The 19,545-nt window shown below is 45.2% G+C and overlaps 1 protein-coding gene across 1 annotated transcript in view; it reads right to left on the bottom strand.

Moving 5' to 3' along the window:
* Positions 1-295: 295 nt before the first annotated feature.
* The window catches only part of TAF3 (TATA-box binding protein associated factor 3), a 184,074-nt gene continuing 164,824 nt past the window's right edge, over positions 296-19,545 (bottom strand). The window contains exons 5-7 of the mRNA XM_047065867.1: positions 5,777-6,032; positions 1,968-2,074; positions 296-1,122 (exon numbers count right to left, since the gene is read on the bottom strand). Of these exons, the coding sequence (XP_046921823.1) occupies positions 1,008-1,122; positions 1,968-2,074; positions 5,777-6,032 (478 nt within the window). The 3' untranslated portion in view covers positions 296-1,007. The remainder of the gene's footprint in view (positions 1,123-1,967; positions 2,075-5,776; positions 6,033-19,545) is intronic.

Genomic DNA, 19,545 nt, shown 5'->3' with positions numbered 1-19,545 from the left:
GGGGAATCTACACGTCCGTTTAATAAAAGTCAGTCAAAGAGACGTACAGATAACAAAACGATTTCGAATCATGGACTACAAATTTAAATTGCCTTGTTTTCCTTTCAACTGCTAGGGCCCCGGTGCCCACGGCGTGCGGGGGCCCGGTGCGGGGCCAGCTCAAGGTAGATCACTCGGAACTATGGCTCTGTTTTCTAGCCTTCTTCGCTTATGTACAGCAGGAATTACAGACATGGCTGAAATCACGGTGGATTCCAGAGAAAGCCAGAATTAAACACGATAAAAATTTAAAAAATAACTACTTCATAAATATTTATTATTTACAGCAGGGGAGATCTTCTATAGTCTGGGAGGTTTTATACAAGTCGATGAAGTGTAGGAGCAGTGAGGAGAACGCCAGCAGTTTCGAGAAGGGCACGGCTAGGATGCGACCAACGTAGAAAATGCGTGCGAGTCAACAAAAATAATCTGCGCCAAAGCAAACGGGACATGATAGAAACCTTTTTCTTAAAAAATAGAAGGTATTTCACAAAAGCCTGAACATTTTACATGTTAGTACTAAAAACGGGGGGAGGGGGCACGGGGAAGCTTCATATATTCTCGTCACAAAAATATTTAGCAACACTCCGTCCGGAGCTCCTTTTCTGGTATTAGGATTATCTCACTAGAGCGGGAGAGAGGTCGCAAACTGTATACAGACGGACGATGTCCTTAAATTACAGTCGAGGCAGCTTACACTTTATCTTCTCGTCTAATAACCTTAATGAAAAGGCCCTGGAGAGAGAATAAAGAAAATCAAAAGGGAGGATTACGGTCTTTTTATTAATAATACTTGTCACTGGTAATAGAAAGCGGGGGCGTGGCCGTCCTCGCCCGTCACGCGGCCCTCCGTCACACGCCGCTTGGCCGGGGCGGAGCCGGCGCCGGCGCATGCGTCCTCGGCCTCCCGACGCCGGCGGCCCCTCCCTCCGAGGCTCGCGGGCGCCGCGCGGCGTCAACGTGCCCGGTCAGTGTGCCCGGTGCTTCCGCTTCTTGTGCTTCTTATCCTTCTTCTTGTTGGCGCACTTGGGGCAGAACCACTGCATTTCTTCCGGGGGTGCGGCCATTATTCCCACACAGGGCCTACGTGGTTGGAAAGGAGAAAGAAAAAGGCATTTGTTTGGATAACCAAACTTCACTTATGTGCAGATTGCCTCCCTATGTTCTGAAGCAATTGTTTTAATTGAAAAAAAATTTTAAGTCAGTTTAAACAATTAAACGATTTTTACGCCTCTAGGATGTTCAGCCGAGCCCAGGCCACAACAGCTCTAGCTCCCGGAGCAGGGCTGCCGCGTGGCCTCCCCCGTCAGGCTGTGGCCTCCCCTCTCGGGCCGGGGCCCTCCCCGAGGCCCCGCTGCAGGAATGAAGGAGGGCTCCCTGCAGCCACCAGCGGCCTGGTTTTGCCGAGCAGCGACCCGTGTTTATCTCCTGGGTGTCCTGTGTCCCGTGGCCGAACGGATTTCCGTCTGTCTACATCTGATCTTTACACTGTGCGGTGAGAGGGTGATTTGCACGCATTCTGGATGCTTCTCTAGTGTGGGGGAGCCGGCGGGGAGCTGTCAAGAGCAGACACGCCTCCGTTCATGCCTGCGCTTTGTGACGTGTATGCCAAGGGGTTACCTCGATGTTCCTGTCAAGTGCTGCAGCTTACAGAAAGTTACTGGAAAGCAAGGAAAGGGAAACCTTTACCACCACCCCCCCCTTTTTTTTAAACTAGAAGGACATATAAGCTAAACAAAACATGTGGAATTTAGGCTGCAGAACAACCGTCCAGAGATTCCTGATTTCTGCACTTAACACTAATGACATCGTAATCTTATTGTGCTGTTGCTCCTCAGGCGGCTCCCAGGACAGCAGTGGCGCCGGGAGGGGGTCCGGAAGGGACCCGTCACTCGTGCGCCTGCCCGAGTCCCGCCCGCAGCGCTCACCAGTGGTACCAGTCGTCACAGTCGTCACAGCCGATCATGGGACTGCCGTCGTCCGGCTTGTTGCACCCGGGACAGATCCAGATCTGATTCCCCCACTCATCTCGGATCTGAGGTTTTTAAGTAGGGGGTGGGAGGGAGGGAAGAGGGGGCAACCAGGCGGAATGGGGGAAAAAAACCAAAGAGAGGGCAACGTAAGAACGATGACTTTACACTAGGAACCTAATAAACAAGTTAAACTGAAAAGAGGAAAAAATGGCTTGACAATTTGCTAAGGCCATGATCGCGATCATCAGTACCCTGGGATCCACAGGGGACAGAAAGGAGCTGCTAAATACTCAAGGAGAAGGCATTTCTTTCTTTCTTTTTTTTTTTTAATTTTTTTTTCAACGTTTATTCATTTTTGGGACAGAGAGAGACAGAGCATGAACGGGGGAGGGGCAGAGAGAGAGGGAGACACAGAATCGGAAACAGGCTCCAGGCTCCGAGCCATCAGCCCAGAGCCCGACGCGGGGCTCGAACTCACGGACCGCGAGATCGTGACCTGGCTGAAGTCGGACGCTTAACCGACTGCGCCACCCAGGCGCCCCATGGAGAAGGCATTTCTAATGAGTATTTTAATTTTTTTTAACATGTATTTATTTTTGAGAGACTGAGAGACACAGAGTGCAAGTGGGGGAGGGGCAGAGATAGAGAGGGAGACACAGAATTAGAAGCAGGCTCCTGCCCGGAGCTGTCAGTGCAGAGCCCGACCAGGGGCTCGAACTCAGAAACCGCGAGATCATAACCTGAGCAGAAGTCGGACGCTTTAGCCACTGAGCCACCCAGGCACCCTTCTAATGAGTGTTTTAAACTCTCCTGTAAGTCACAAAAACAAGGTGTTTTTATAACCAGTTCTATGAGCAGTATGACCCATGGCCACTTTTATCTAAAAAAACTAGTGTCAACATGTTAAGTTGGTAACGTTTAGGGTCATTATGGCCGTAACAGTTGATATTTTTGAAAGCTACAGAGCTCAAGTATATGCAATTTCCTCAGTCACGTTCACAGACGTGGAATTACTGAATCCAGCCAAATGTGCGTGGATCACCTTATTACTTATTAGCCAGGCACTTGTCCTGAACTAGCTGATAAGATCAAGGATATAAAAGAGCTGTTACTAAGTAACTTTCCATTCCCTTTATGACATTTTCAGTAAAGCACAACAACTAAAGGGCAAATAAAAGGAGGGATGCGAGAGGCCAACGAGCTACACATGTTAACGTTATTCTGCCATAAATGTGCGGTGCCCTGGAGTTTGCTTTACTGAACTGAGCTGTTCCCAATAGGAAGCATCCCTAATGATATCACTGCCTCAAATTCCACGGTTACAAAACCCGCTTGGAAGAAACAAATCTAGGATGAGCCTTCAAAAACCAGCCACGACTCCTAGCTACTTTTCAAAAGTGTTTATAATAACGCGGCCAGTAGTCTCGATGAGTTTGTGCTGCAGGTGTGGTCTGTGCCTACACTTGCAGATAGTACCCTGACTAGAATGCAGAAAGAGTGGCTTTCGTGGTGTGCGACGGGGGTCGTGGGGGAACATGTTTCCTTCCACTGATGGGCTATTTGAAGGCCACCATTTTTGGAAGTCTACTGAAGGCAAGCTACCTGATACGGAAGCTTCCTAAAGAAACCTGTGGGCAGCTGCATCTGATTCAGCCCTCTCTAACTCTGAGGGGAGAGAACCGCCTGTTACCGTGTGCCAGCTCTCTGGGGTTAACCCTGGTCCAGCACCCTATGCCCTGAAGCTGCCATGCATGGCCAGCCCGGCTGGCTGGTTGACCTCTCTTGAAATTAGAGGGCCGTGACTCTGTTGCTGCTGAGAAATTTGCCAGAGCATCCTTAATAACTAACAGCAACCAGGGTACCGAGTTCTTTCAAACATCTGACTTTGTTCAGCCATCCTGAAACGAGCCCTGGGTAGGTTAAGAAGGGGGGGCTGGAGCTAGGGGAACCGAAGTGACAGTTCCAAAGTCCCACTGTTAGGCAGTCACAAAATCAGCCTTTTTGCCCTACTGCCTATGTTTTTCCTCCAGATCACACGTTTTGTCTTCTGTCTACAAAATGTCGCCGAGGAGATAAAGAGGCTTTGCTTCCATGTTATCCATGCCAGTCAGATTCATCTCCGGGGAGGAAGCCCGAAAATCCACTGAGAACCGGAAACTAGGCTATAACATCCTGTACTGATCATCTAGTCTCACCCGAACCCCCTAATTACAGATGAAGCAATGGAGACCGAAGAGGTTAAGTAAACTTTCCTCATCAGCCCATCTTGGGGTGATGTGCCCTCAGTTAAACACCTAGAACTTGGTCCTTGAATGGCCCAATTTCTTTAAAATGTTTATTTTTGAGAGAGAAAGCATGAGCAGGGGAGGGGCCGAGGGAGAGGGGGACAGAGCGAAGAGGGCTCTGCGCTGACAGCAGAGAGCCTGAGGTGGGGCTCGAACTCACATATGGTGAAATCATGACCTGAGCTGAAGTCAGAGGCTCAACTGACTGGGCCACCCAGGTGCCCCAGGTCAAATTTTTTTTTTAAATTAATTAATTAATTTTGATGGAGAGACAGAGCAAGCAGGGGGAGGGGAAGAGAAAGAGGGAGAGAGACAGAATCCCTGGCAGGCTCTGGGTTGTCAGCACGGATCCCGATGTGGGGCTTGAACGCACAAACTGTGAGGTCAGGACCCGAGCCGAAATCAATCTGTATCGGATGCTTAACTGACTGAGCCACCTGGGTGCCGCGAGAATGGGCCAATTTGATGACCACAGATTTTTATCACATCTTCTATTTTTGTCTTGAGTTGCCAACTTAGTATTTTTCTGTTAATTTTTCACACCTTTATGTCGTCTCTCAATACCTTTGGGATTTCCGTCTCATCCTATCATTATAGTGCCTAAAATATTTATTTCTTGAAATTTCCTCCTAAAATACCTTCAAGAAAGATAATATTTACCCGATGTGCACCAAACACCACGAGTCCTACTGGCCAATCACATCAATTCAGACAGATCTGGGCCATCAGTAAGCGGACAGATCCCAGTCTGCGTAGTTGGTGGTCAGATCCGTACCGGGACCCCGCGCGCCTGGAAGTGCCTCAAATCCCTCTGTCGTGTGTATGTCACTCCACGGTGCCCAAAGGACGTGTTTATAAAGACACTCCTTCACTACGAGATTGACTTCAGGCTTTAGAGTGGGACCTGACGCTATTAGGTCCGGGGAAAACAGCTGGAAACGGTCCCAGGACAGCGACGGGAACTCATTCGAGGACACGCCTGGACACCCAGGAAGCTGTGTCCGGAAGTTCATTTCCATTTAACACGCAAGCCTGGCATACTCGGGGCCTCGGCCCGCCAAGCGCTGTCAGCCGTGCGGCTACCTGGGGCCGGCGGCGGGCCCCGAGGATCCGTGTACGTTATGTAAATTCTACGCGTCCGTGAGCAATGTCACCGCCGGATGGAGAACTCCAACGGGGGACCGAATCACACTGTTCATCTCGATACTTCGACGCGGACGCTGGGCGGTAGGAAACGGCACAAAGGAACGGCAGGCGATGCCGTGACGTCTGGGGAGACTAAGTACGTCAATGCCTTCATGCCCTTCAGCCCAAGGCTTGCATGTGCAATGGAAATGCCTTTCCAGGCCTCAAGGGCCGCGTCCGACATCCGGGAGTGACACACACGACCCGCGGGGCGGCGGGAAGCCCCGTCGCGGGGGAAGAGTGCGCTCTGGGCCCCCCCTCCCCGCAAGCGTGCACACGCAAAGGGCAGCGCACCACGTAAGTGCTCACGGTCTCCGTCACCACGCTCCGGACCGGGGCCTTGGACGATCCGGCGCCAGAGACGGCGGGGGCCGGGGCGGGCATCAGGGCGGGGGCCGCGGCCGACGGCGGGAGGAGCGGCGAAGGCACCGGGGCGGGGGCCACGTGCACGGGCGCGGGGGCCGGGGCGGCTGCGGGCGGCGGGGTCTTGGGTCTGCTCAGAGAAGGGGCCGGCTTGGCTTCGGGCGCCGGGACCACTTTGCTGATGACGCTGTCAACGAGAGACAGAAAAAGGGAGAAGTCACGACAGGCTAGCGCGCTCACACCAGGCATTTAAAACGTTATCACAGAGTAACTTTCTTCTTCTAGGAGCAAAACTCTCTTCCGAGCGAGCATCCGGGGCCCCACCGGACTTGGTCAGAGTCAGGCCGGGGGGAGAAGGGTCCGTGGCGGGAGTGAGGGGTGCTCCCGGGGGCGGGCGAGGCCGGCCGGGCTCCCTTCCTGCGTCCTTGCAGCTGGCGGAGCCGGGCGGGGAGGTGCGGCCCCTCCCGGAACACGTGCGTCCCCAGGACTCACCGGCAGGGACTCCAGCCCGGACATACGAGCTCGGAGCCTCGGTCGGCCCCAGGCTGGCCGCGTGAGCCGGGGAAGGCGCTCGAGGGTGCGGTGCCCGAGCACCTGTACGAAGGTAGGTATGATCCTGGACACTGTACGCGTGTCACCTCCACCGGTCCTCAAACCAAGTTACCGTGATCCCATTTCACAGATGAGGACACGGGATTGGAGAGAGGAAGGAATGGGGCAAATGGGTGGCAGGCTTTGAACCAAGGTCTATTGGATTCCAAAACTCTTTCATTTTTTAAAAAACGTTTCCTTATTTGAAAAAAAAAAAGTTATATATAATTTCAAGCAGAGAGAAAACCAGTATCACAGCTTAGGAAACAGAGCTAACTGGTCATCGGTCCTTGGCCACATTTGCTTAGATCTCCCTCGTCCGGAAATAACTGCTGTCCTCAAGCTGGCGGGTACCTTTTTGTATTTCTGCTTTTTGTAGATGCCCACAAACAACATATACTGTGCTCCTGTTTCATGCTCTTTGACTATATACACAATATGACACCATATTTATCCTTTGCAACTAGTTTTCCTTTTTTTTTTTTTTAATTGAGATATAACGGACATATAACCTTGTGTTAGTTTGAGATATACGGAGTGTTGGTTTGGTACATTTATATGTTACACTGATTACTGTAGCTCATAATCAGCTAATACCTTTGTCATGTCACATAATTATTTGTCTTTGTGTTTAGAACATTTCGGATCTACTCTCTTAGCCACTTGGAAGCTTCTAATACGGCACTGTTGACTATAATCTCTTTGCATTAGGTCTCCAGAACTTACCTGCCAGTGTCCCACTTAGTTTTATGTCCCTTGATTCATCCACACTGATACACATAGATCTGTATTTTTCATTTTACTTGGAGTGCTGTACCATGGTTATGAATAAAGCCAAAGGGTTTGTGCCCATTCCCTCACTGAGGCTAAAACATACTATCCCGTAAATGTTACATGTTAACTTGGGACGCGTTCCAGAACTTCCCCAGGCTATCTTCCCAGGAATGAAGTTGCTGGGTCACAGGGCATGCACATTCTCACCTTCACCAGGAATCCCAAGCTGTTCCTTAAAATGACTGCACCAACCTATCTCCTCTTCCTACTATCCGACACTAACCTTTCCAAGCCCTGCTTTGCTGATCAACACTGTGGAAATACAGACGGCTGCCTCTGAGGGTCACAGTGAGAACCTGAATTCAGAGAAACGTGTCAAACACCATCAAATGTAGAGTGTGAACGCCAGCATTATATGCACGGCTGTTGCTCATGACAACCCCACATCGCCATTACCAGGCCTGTATGCTTTTCTACCTTCTCAGAGTCTTGGTTGACAAAGCACTCCACTACGGAGCATCGATTCTTTGCTATTCTGATTAGAAGCTTGTAAAACGTTAAACTATCTTAAAAATTTTGCCATGTAAACGAATAATTAATGCTAACTGTTTTCCATTTGAGTTACGAGTAGGACTGTCTTGCTGACTCGAACGTAGCCAAAAACCAAGAAAATGTAACACAGGCTGTTGGTGGAGAAGACGCTCAGTAACGCTTAACACAACTCACAGTGCATACTGACTGGACTCCTACTAAGTACTGCATATTCTAAGCACTTGAAAGCCAACGGCACGGTGGGCACTGTGCTAAATACTCACGTGCCTTACTCCCTCGATCCTCATGTCAGCCCCATGAGGTAAACACACCTACGACTGTCCTTTCGCAAAGCAGGGCACAGAGAGATGAAGTATCCTGTACAAATTCACAGACTGCTAGGAGACGGAGCCAGAATTTAAATTTTTTTTAAAATGTTTATTCAGTTTTGAGAGACAGAGCAGGGGCAGGGAGGAGGGGGGCCAGAGAGAGGGAGACACAGAATCCGAAGCTGTCGGCACAGAGCCCGACGTGGGGCTCGAACGCACAAGCTGTGAGATCATGACCCGAGCTGAAGTCGGACGCCCAGCCGACCGAGTCCCCCAGGCGCCCCGAGACGGAGACAGAATTTAAACGCGGGCGGTCTGATTTCAGAGCCTGTGAACTTAACAACTACACAACACTGTCTCTCTCACCGCTTGCTGGGTGTGTGCTGCCTAATACGTAAGGTGGGAGTTCAAAGTTATTGCTAAGGCATTTATATCCGTATGTGCAAGCACTTCGTATTTTTATGGCTAGACTAAAGTTTTACACGCTGTTTTTGGAGGTAGTTTCCCATAATGGTTTGAAATCTAGGTGCTGGGACCAAAACTAAAGGAAAAGCAGGAACCAGAGAGGTTAAGCAGAACATAGATGTGTCAGCCTGAGGGCACGTATGCATGAGGGAAATCTGATCTTTGGTTTTGATAAGGAGGACAGGTTTCAAAGCCTGGGGCCTGCCAACGTGGAAAGTCTGACAGAACTCCCTCCCCACATTAAAAACTCCCAAGAGGCCACTAGACTGATTAAGAATTAATCAAAGCCTCGTGAATTTTTAGATCTGTGGTCCAGGACGCTACATTTAAGGTACTTTGGGCTTGCAATGTGCCCAGGTACCCAGCACTAATCATCGTGAGATGAAGTAACTTAAAACGTAGGCCTTACATTATTAATGCAGAGAAGTATTAGGAAACAAAGCAGCACATAATCTTAAAGAAAACCAAACATACGAGGAGCCAAGGTAGCATCAGGGAGAACAAGAAGATTACAGAGACTAGAATTATTAATTATAAAACAACTCTGCTTACACTGTTTTAAAAAATGAAAGGCAGGGATGCCTGGCTGGCTCAGTCAGTGGAGTGTGTGACTCTTGATCTTGGGGTTGTGAGTTTGAGTTCCATGTCGGATGTAGAAATTACGTAAAAATAAAATCTTGAAAAAATAAAACTAGGGGCACCTGGGTGGCTCAGTCCGTGAATCGTCCAACTCTTGTTTTCGGCTCAGGTCGTGATCTCACGTTCGTGGGACTGAGCCCCACACTGGGATCCATGATGAGTGTGGCGTCTGCTTGGGATTCTCTCCCCCTCTCTGCGTCTCCCCCACTCACACACTCTCTCTCTCTCAAAACTAAATAAACATTAAAAAAAGAAAAGGCAAAGCATGACATTATCTGCAGGTAATAGAAGGTTATAAAGAGTCATCTAGCAGGTTTGAAAGAAACAAACGGGGGCGCCTGGGTGGCGCAGTCGGTTAAGCGTCCGACTTCAGCCAGGTCACGATCTCGCAGTCCGGGAGTTCGAGCCCCGCGTCGGGCTCTGGGCTGATGGCTCAGAGCCTGGAGCCTGTTTCCGATTCTGTGTCTCCCTCTCTCTCTGCCCCTCCCCCGTTCATGCTCTGTCTCTCTCTGTCCCAAAAATAAATAAACGTTGAAGAAACAAACTGACCTAGAAATGAAAAATACAACAAATGGACTCAAATTTATTCTCAGAAGAATGAGAGAACTGTAAGCTGAATAATAAGACAGAAGAATAATAATCTAAAATGTAGCTTAGAGGGGCAAAGAGAGAACAGAATAATTTACTACATATCTAATAATTACTACACATTTAATCATAATTCTAGAGAAAGAATGGGGCAGAGACAAAATGTTAATAAGACTATCTGAGGACGTTCACAGACGTGATGGCAGATACGAATCCACAGACTTAAGAAACCCAACAAATCCCAGGCGAGATAAAGAAATCTGCACCTAGACATATCAGAGTGAAACAATGAAACATCATAGATAGAGAGAAAAGTCCGAAAAGCGGCGAGGGGTCACGGGGGGCGGGGGGCAGGGGGAACCAGTGACTTTCAGAGACAGATGGCAGCTGACTTCTCCACAGCAATGATGAAGCTGGAAAACAGTGGAAGAACATCTTGGAGGTGTTGAAGAACAATGCATTTTGTCTTTGGAAACATCTTTCAAGAATAAGGATGAAATAAAGACATTTTCCAGAAAGCAAGATCTAAGGACTTGCCCACAGTGGACCTTTACTAAAAGAAATTTTGAAGTAGCAATTCCCAAAGTTTTTGGTCTTAGAGACCACTCTACGTTCTTAAAAACCGCTGAAAAACTCAAAGAACTTTTGTTGACGTGCATTGTATCTGTCAATATTTGCCACATTAAAAATCGAAACTGAGAAATTAAAAAATAATTATTTTAGTAATTCATTGAAAAGGAAGAATAATAAACCCATTACATGTTATCAGGTAACATTTTCTTTCTTTTTAAAATTTTTGTGAGAAGACTAACACTACCTTTGTATTTTTTGCAGATCACCTTAGCGTGTGCATATGTAACTGCGGGGGGGGAGGAGTGTTTTCATGGCCTTTTCAGATGATTGTGTAAATTCTTCGATACTGCACCAAAAATGCAACAAGTGACAGCTTCTTAAGTTAGTCACAATGTGTGATCTGAAACCGTATCACAGCTTTTTTTTTTTTTTTTTTTTTTTTAAATTTTTTTTTTAATGTTTATTTATTTTTGAGACAGAGAGAGACAGAGCATGAATGGGGGAGGGTCAGAGAGAGAGGGAGACACAGAATCCGAAACAGGCTCCAGGCTCTGAGCAGTCAGCACAGAGCCTGATGCGGGGCTTGAACTCACGGACTGCGAGATCATGACCTGAGCCGAAGTCGGACGCTTAACCGACTGAGCCACCCAGGCGCCCCCGTATCACAGCTTTTTATACTCATTGATGTGCTAACGCTCTGAATAGTTATTTTACCCACCCATGATTTTTTTTTTATTAATTTTTTTTAAATGTTTACTTATTTTGGGGACAGAAAGAGACAGAGCATGAATGGGGGAGGGGCAGAGAAGAGAGGGAGACACAGAATCAGAAGCAGGCTCCAGGCTCTGAGCCATCAGCCCAGAGCCTGACGAGGGGCTCGAACTCACGGACCGCGAGATCGTGACCTGAGCTGAAGTCGGACGCTTAACCGACTGAGCCACCCAGGCGCCCCCCGACCCATGATTTTATAACATCATGCATTAGTTTTTAATATCGGTTCACTGAATTATGCAGCTCTTCCGAATATTTACACATTTCATTGTACAATATTAAAATATCACATTTGGTGGTGTTACCGTCATCTCATCACAAATTTCTTAGAGTACTAACGAGCCATCAACTTGTAATATGTTTTCCAAGATTCGAATTTTTACTGAAAAGCTTCTACTTTGTCATTTACAACAAATATTCTCCCCTGAGAATTTTCCTTGTGGTGACAGGCTTCCTTTATTCATTTTTGATGAAATGTTGGCCAAATATCCAAATGTGAGTAAGCACAGTTTGTAAGTGGCTATTTCGAGTAGAAATAGTATTTTGTGAGGAAAGCTGCTGGTTCAGCTTGCAACTTAAATAATCACACAAATACTTTTCCTCAAGACACCTGTCATGTTTTAGTAAGGACAGGAAGTATTTTATGAGTGCTTCCTATTTCATCACTATCTATTTCAACACATAAACTACTATGTTCCAAGGCCTATGCACCACTCTGAGCATCTCTTTTTCTTTTTTAATTAAAAAAAATTTTTTTTAGTGTTTATTTTTGAGACAGAGAGAGACAGAGCACGAGTGGGGGAGGGACAGAGAGTGAGGGAGACACAGAATCCGAAGCAGGCTCCAGGCTCTGAGCTGTCGGCACAGAGCCCGACGCGGGGCTCGAACTCACGGACCGTGAGATGACCTGAGCTGAAATCAGATGCCCAACTGACTGAGCCACCCAAGTGCCTGAGCTAAAGTATTCTAAGGTACTTCTATTATCTGGAAGGAGGTGCAAAGGTATTACATTTAAAATGTAGTAATTTCTAGGGTAATCATGGAAAGATTAGGAATAAAGTAAATGTTTAATTTCTAAACTAGTATGAGGAAAAATGGCATGTTCTTTTTTTTTAAGTTTATTTATTTATTGAGAGACAGGAAGGGAAGGGGAGGAAGGGGCAGAGAGAGGGAGACAGAATCCCAAGCAGGCTCTGCACTGTCAGCACAGAGCCTGATGTGGGGCTTGAACTCATGAACTGTAAGATCGTGACCTGGGCAGAAATCAAGAATTGGACGCTTAATTGACTGAGCCACCCGGGTGCCCTGAAAAATGGAATGTTAAAATAAATAAGAAAAGGAGAAACAGAGAACAGAAAGACAAATAGAAAACCCAAAATAAGGTGGGTTGTAACTCAAAAGATCAATAATCATATCATATAAATGGTCTAAACAATTTACTTGCCAGATTGAGTAAGACAGCGAAACCTAACACTGTATTATTTGTCAGAAACACATCTAACAACGGAGCAGTGGAAAGGCTGAGGGAAGCGGCCAGCAAAAGAAGCATATGGACACAAGGAAATGTGACCGCAAACGAAACAGACTGTGAGGCGAGAACTACCAGCGGTAATGAAGGTTTCTTCATAACGATAAAAGGGTCCGAAGTGCCAGGACGAGATAATAATCTAAAATTTGAATGCGCCCCAAAACACATCCTCAAAATATATAAAGCCAAACTGACAGACCTGTAAGAAACAGACAAAGCCACAAGTATAACGGGATTCAGCGTATCGGTCTCTCTGGAACTGACAGAGTAGGCAGTCAAAAAGCCAGGAAAGGTACAGTTATTGTAAGTTTTGAAGCAAATAACAAAAATAACAAAACCGACCCAATGGACATTAAAAAAAAACTCTATGTTCGACAAATACAGACAACTCATTCCTTTCAAGAACACACTAAAAAAACCTGACCAAACAATTCCCATAAGGCCAAAGAATGATTTGAATGGTCTGTACCCATATCTGTTACCTTGGCTACGGTAATTCCTCAAAGGCATGCAAAGCCTTTTTACTTCCGTATCCTCAGCACCTAACATGTTAACACCTAATAAATACAAGCTGGGCCTGCAAGTAGTGATTTCCTAGAAGAAATGATACATTTAGGAAATAGGAAAGTTTTCTACCCAATAAAATTATAGGGAAAGATTGCATAGTCATATGCACTATGATGTGGGAGGAAAGAGGGATGTAGGACAGGGAAGGAAAACATGGGGTGTCATGAAGAGAGGAGAGCAAGCGAAGGTATGACAGACAGGTCAGGAGCGTGAGGGGGAGAACCCAGGTACCTGAGGTTGTGGGTTCCCAGAGTTGGTGGACGGGGGCGGGGGGAGAAAAAGTAAGAAGAAACAGCTTTGAGATCTGTGATGACCAGATGCAGAAATACGACCGAAACCTAAGCTATCAACAAGAAGAGGCTACTGGAGGGAAAGACTTTTCCTATCTCCTACCTATTCGTGGGAATGACGTGGGGGGATTTAGAAAATGATCTGCAAAGGATCTGTTCCTTTTATCGCTTTGTGTCAACTTTACTATTAGCTGTTCTAGTGGAAAATGTTTGCTGGAGATGACAACCGAACCTATTACCTAAAATGATTTTTAGATATTCATGTGCTCCAACAGACAATGATCAAACAGAATTGAGAAGCAACTGTGCTTGAGTTGTAAGACAGTGCAGTTAATTTGGAAAAAAGAAAACTCAAATTATAGGGTATATCGCAAACCGTAAATTCTAAAGGGATTAAATATTTGGTAAAAGAAAATGTAAAACCGTTAACATACTCTGACAAATAAGAAAACACGTGTTTTTAATCTGGGAGGAGAGGATGATTTTCTCGGCATCTCCTTAGAAGCAGAAACCATGAAAGGAAACGCTGATTTGATTGTGCCAACACTGTAAAATATCGTAAGCAAAGGCAAAAGACAAGATGACGGACAGTTATTTGCCACATACGCAATAAAGCGTTCAGTTCCTGTTAAATAAAGAGTTCTGTCAAATCAAAACCAAAAAGACTAAATTCGTACTAAAACGTGAGCAAAGGACACAAGCAGCAGATACAGAGTGAAAGAAACAAAAGCCGCCAACAGGGGGAAGAAAAAAAAGAGTTCTATATTCATGGTAATCAAAGACATGGGCATGAAAACGACAATAAAATAGCTTTCTTAGTACAGGTTACAAAGATGTTAGGATGGGCCAATGGGAGGGATGGTTGGTATAGCACTTATGAATGATTACCAAAACCTGAAAAACGTACTTGTCTTTATTTTTTTAATGTTTATTTATTTTTGAGAGAGAGAGAGACAGAGAGAGAGAGAGAGACACACACAGCACAAGTCGGGGAGAGGCAGAGAGAGAGGGAGACACAGAATCGGAAGCAGGCTCCATCCAGGCTGTCAGCACAGAGCCCGACGCGGGGCTCGAACTCACAAACCGAGAGGTCACGTCCTGAGCTGAAGTCGGACGCTTAACCGACTGAGCAACCCAGGCCCACCTATTTTATTATTATTATTTTTTAATATCAAAGCAACTTTACTACTAAAAACATCTTGTCTTTGGCACGAACGAGTAGGTCTGAAATCATAGGAAACTGACACACAGCAATCCACCCTGTGATTTCAAATCACTCACACTAATCAATATTAGGGTGTAATGCACTGTACAAATTCAAGTCCACAGAAATATGAGTGCACTCTGCAATTCTTAGTTACACTCAACCGTATTTTGTATCGTTCCTTTGCAGCACATTCTTACACACCATTCTTTAATGACAAGTTTGAGCAACTATATCCCTATATTACGATCAACATAAACCTAACAAAGAAATCTTTAACAGGGCCATCACGTCCAATTGCCAAATGAGCAACAGGTAAACTTCTTAAGCAGGTTGGTTTAACCTCCTTGAAAATTATGTTTCCAAGTAAAGATCATTTGGAGAAGGCGCCCAGAAGTACTAGCTTGCATAACACAATCAGACACATGTTGGCTTGCCACAATGTCCAAATCAAGGCTGTCATTTTTGAGAAGGCAAGTTTTTGTTCTCTTTTCAATTCCTGCAAATTTGTCTTGTTACTCTCCATTTCCAAATGTTCCTTTATTGTCTTCACTTTGTTAATGTATGACTTGTACTTATTAATTTTTAGAAGTTCAATGTGAAACATGTCTCTGGTTATTTTAGTAGTTTCTTTATCTTCTCTGACCTCAAATAATATTATTTCCTTCCATCGTCACATCCATGACCTGTCCCAGTTGTACACATCCCATCAAGATGTATCCTTTTTCCCTCTTTTGACTCCAATAGGTTAGGCTGAGGCTTGGCTCAGAGCATACTGTCCTGGTCCGAGTACCTGTACACGTACCTGTACCATAGGTACAGCCATAGGTCTAAGGGTTACAAAGTATTTTCATTCCATTCCACCAACATACCCTTAGCAACATGTTTTCCTTCCACCCTAAGGGGGCTTTCTGTGGCCTGTAGGCTTGCTCCACTCTCTTTGGATACTGGGGAACCACAAAAGTGTGGTAAGCCAATGTCCTACTCTGATTTCCCACTGATCCAGGGAATCACAGTCTTTATAGGATGTGTGGTATCGACTTCACTTCTGGCTGGCTGTCTGGTATCTGAGACATCCATGACTGCCCCAAAGATTATCGGTGTTCTGAGAATATTCCTGGTATCAATCCATCTTAACTGGAACAACTGTCAGTCTAAAATCAGAGAAACATCTTTCATGTTGTTGGTTTTTTCTGTTAGTATTCTGCTATTTTTAATGATTTCTCCAACTGCTTTATGTCGAGGTTCCACTGTTTTACTTCCATGTGAAATCTGCTTATATTTTGAAATATACTGCTAATTTTATCCATCTGTGTACCCAATGATGACAAATCTGCCCCAGAGTGTGTTCTTGAGATTGTTTGATTTCAAAATATTTAAAACTTAATGTGATTTAACTGATTAGGAATTGAGAAAAAGTGGCTGCCCTTGTTTTTCCAGTTAAACCTTCTACCAGTTAAACAAGGACATGCAAGGGTTTCCTGCCTTTTAGCAAATCTCTTGTTGCCATCGGTCTAAAATGGGCATAAATAAAGTTCGGTAAAACTTAGCACGTTTTGGGAATCTGTATCTGTCTATCAAATTTGAGGTCACTGGCTACTATTGTAGCTACCAATACAATTTTTTTTTTTAATATTTATTTATTTTGGGGAGAGTGCAAGCAGGAGAGGGGCAGAGAGAGAAGGGGACAGAGGACAGGTTCCAGAAGCGGGCCCTGTGCTGATAGGCTGACAGCTGCGAGGCTGATGTGGGGCTCAAACTCAACGAACAGTGAGACTATGACCTGAGCTGAAGTTGGACGCTCAACAGACTGAGCTACCCAGGTGCCCCTTGAGAGGGTTTATGAAGAGACAATCCCAGATTGTTGGGCATAGACATCTGTGGTGTGAGACTGAAGACTGATACATACCACCAAGGAAAATACGTGTTATTTGCTAAGCTTTCTCTGGTTACTCTGTACACATTACAAGGGGTCCATTTTCTAACAATGTACTAGTCTTGGCCAGCAATCCCAGGTCTAGAAATCTATGCAAAAATCTAGCACTGTTTGTGATTGCAAAAAATCCTGAAAACTACAATGACTGTAATTTAAAATACCTCAACATAGGGATCAGTTAAATAAATGAAGACGAACAAAAATATCATGCTGTTACCTGAAGAGATAATAATACACACTCACATAAATGATACGTTTATCCCCCCCCATTATGGAATTTTGGAAAAATTAATAGAATCTAATTTTTGTAAGAAAGGGCAAATAAGAATGTATGAGTGTGCACTTAGAAAAAAGTTAAAAGACTACACCCCAAAATGTCCTGAAATTGGCTCTGAATGGTGGGATTATATATGGTTCTTTTCTTTTTGTTGTGTCTTTAAAATTTTAATTCCAGTATAGTTTACATACAGTGTTATATTAGTTTCGGGTGTACATTACAGTGGTAGGTGTTTTTTATTGTTTTGGTTTATGTATAATCATCATAATGTAACTTGTATAATAAATTTAAGTTAAAAGCACTTGCCATAATACACACATCTAAAATGTTGCTGGGACTTTGAATTTTTTTTTTTTAACATTTATTCATTTTTGATAGAGACAGAGCGTGAGTGAGAGAGGGGCAGAGGGAGAGGGAGACGCAGAATCCAAAGCAAGCTCCAGGCTCTGAACTGTCAGCACAGAGCCCGACATGGGGCTCGGACTCACGAACTGCGAGCTCATGACTTGAGCCGAAGTCGGACGCTCAACCGACTGGGCCACCCAGGCGCCCCTAAAATGTTGCTGAGACTTTGTAAATGATGGCTTCAATTGCATACTTATAGTCTATTCACTTTTCTGTACATAGGTTATAGTTTATTTAATAAATGACTGGGAAAACATGATGGTTTTGCTAAAGCCTTCCAGCCAAATGTTGACCAAGGTCTACCGTAGAAGTCCCAAGCCAAATTCAAAAGCTGCTCAATTTAGTGTATCTAAACTGAGTATATTATCATTAACAGAGATCAACAAGAAAAGGGTCAAGGGAGGAGAACTCTATGAAGCTATGCTATTCTGGTACATAATTAAAATCATAAATTTGAACAGCTTTGAGATATTAAGGTAGGTTCATGGTCTTGGGTCTTTTCAAAGAAATATAATGTCCACAGTTGGGATACTCTGTATCCCAAGTACATGCATATCTGTCTTTATCATCCTCATTAGGCAGTACATTTCGTAGGAGTAAGCTGGGTATTTTATTTATCTTAGAATTATTTGCGGTATAAAACAGCGTCTTAATACATATTCATCAACTCTAATAAGCGTCATGCCTAATATTGCATTGAGGCCTCTCTTGTAAAATAAATATTTTACTTTTGAATATTTTTGTCTGTTTAAAAATTTTTACACTAGGCCAATTTCCTCTTCCGTACTACTTAAAGAGTTCCAAGACCTCTGAGATTTCTATTTGCCTGCATGGATTCGGATTCCTTACCTATGTACCCATCCTAAGACCATGAATGATGATCACATCAGTGTGAGGTACAAGCACGTCTAGAAGGTTTCGGTCTAGCTATTGTCTGGAAGTGCTTTTAATTGCTTTGAGCTCTACCAAACACCTAATGAATATTATTTGCCTTACCTGACTTTTTCCAATCCCCTTTCATTTTATTTCACTTCTCTTAGATTTCTCTCTTACCTATAAGGCCTGTGCATGGTGCCCCCGAGAATGGCTTAGCATTAGCAGTGTGGCCAACAGGTGTAAAGAGACTGGCAGTCACTTCATGGGACAAGTGTCCGAAATCTCAGAGACATCTGCTTGTACACGTCTTCTTATTTTTCAATTTAGAGAGATTTTGATGAAAATCACTCACAATAACAACAATCCTTCCACAACGCCTGATACCCCCCTCCAGTTCAATGGAATTACTTCCCTTAAAGCTGTGTGTGTGTGTGTGTGTGTGTGTGTGTGTGTGTGTGTGTATCTGCACTTCTCATTCAAAGTTTCTGAGTAGCAAAAGCAAAAACATTAATGTGGATACTCAGGGGTGATGAGACAAAACATGTCCGAATTTTGTTTCTGAGAGATGAGACTGGTCACTGAAAGTCACTAAAGTGACTTGTTTTTCTTGATTCTTTTGCATTTCGTGAGAAAATACACAAGGGCTTGAAAAATTATTTTTGATTTTAGCGGCTAAGTGACTTCGTGGTAAACGGAGACACAGCTTTAAGAACAATCCCTTTATCATCTCTTCAGTTTTGCACATTCCAGAAAAAATGAGCAGCACAGCACGATATAATTCCTCATCACTTATGGACCAGACACATTACGGTCACTTAACCCAATGTGCCGACTGTGAAGCGAATTTTGGACTCCCGCCGGCCTTCACTGTCCAGCTCGGGCTGCTGACAACAGTGCCCTGCTTCTCCGGATTTCCCCCACCTAATCAACGGCCGGTCCCCCTCCAGGGCGGTGCGGGGACGAGGGGCGCCGCGCAGGGAAACCGACACCGCCCACAGCTGTGTCCCACAATGGGTCCAGGCCGCTCACGTGACACCTTCTGGAGGATTTGATCAGAGCGCCCTAACTGCTATAAACACTGGCGTTATTCATAAAAACGTGTAGAAGGAGGGATTTTCAGGGGGATTTCTTTACCTGTTTCCCCACCACAAGACGGCGAAATAAATAGAATGGGTCATGAGCTGCTTGGCCTGTATTGCAAACTCCCAGCCTGACAAGTCAATAAAGAGCCAGCCCTCACCTCTCTGCCTCGAGGAGCCTCCAAGGTTAGAGGCAAACACGACTTGGGTATGTCCGCCCGGGAAGCTTAATGATCCTCATTATTCAACTATTGTGGGCAAACACTCCGCGGCCCGT

The sequence above is a fragment of the Lynx rufus genome, unplaced genomic scaffold, assembly GCF_022079265.1.
Source record: "Lynx rufus isolate CCGP_SWC_20201006 ecotype Redwood Valley unplaced genomic scaffold, mLynRuf1.p SCAF_7, whole genome shotgun sequence".
Taxonomy (NCBI): domain Eukaryota; kingdom Metazoa; phylum Chordata; class Mammalia; order Carnivora; family Felidae; genus Lynx; species Lynx rufus.
This window is presented reverse-complemented; position numbering and strand designations above follow the sequence as displayed.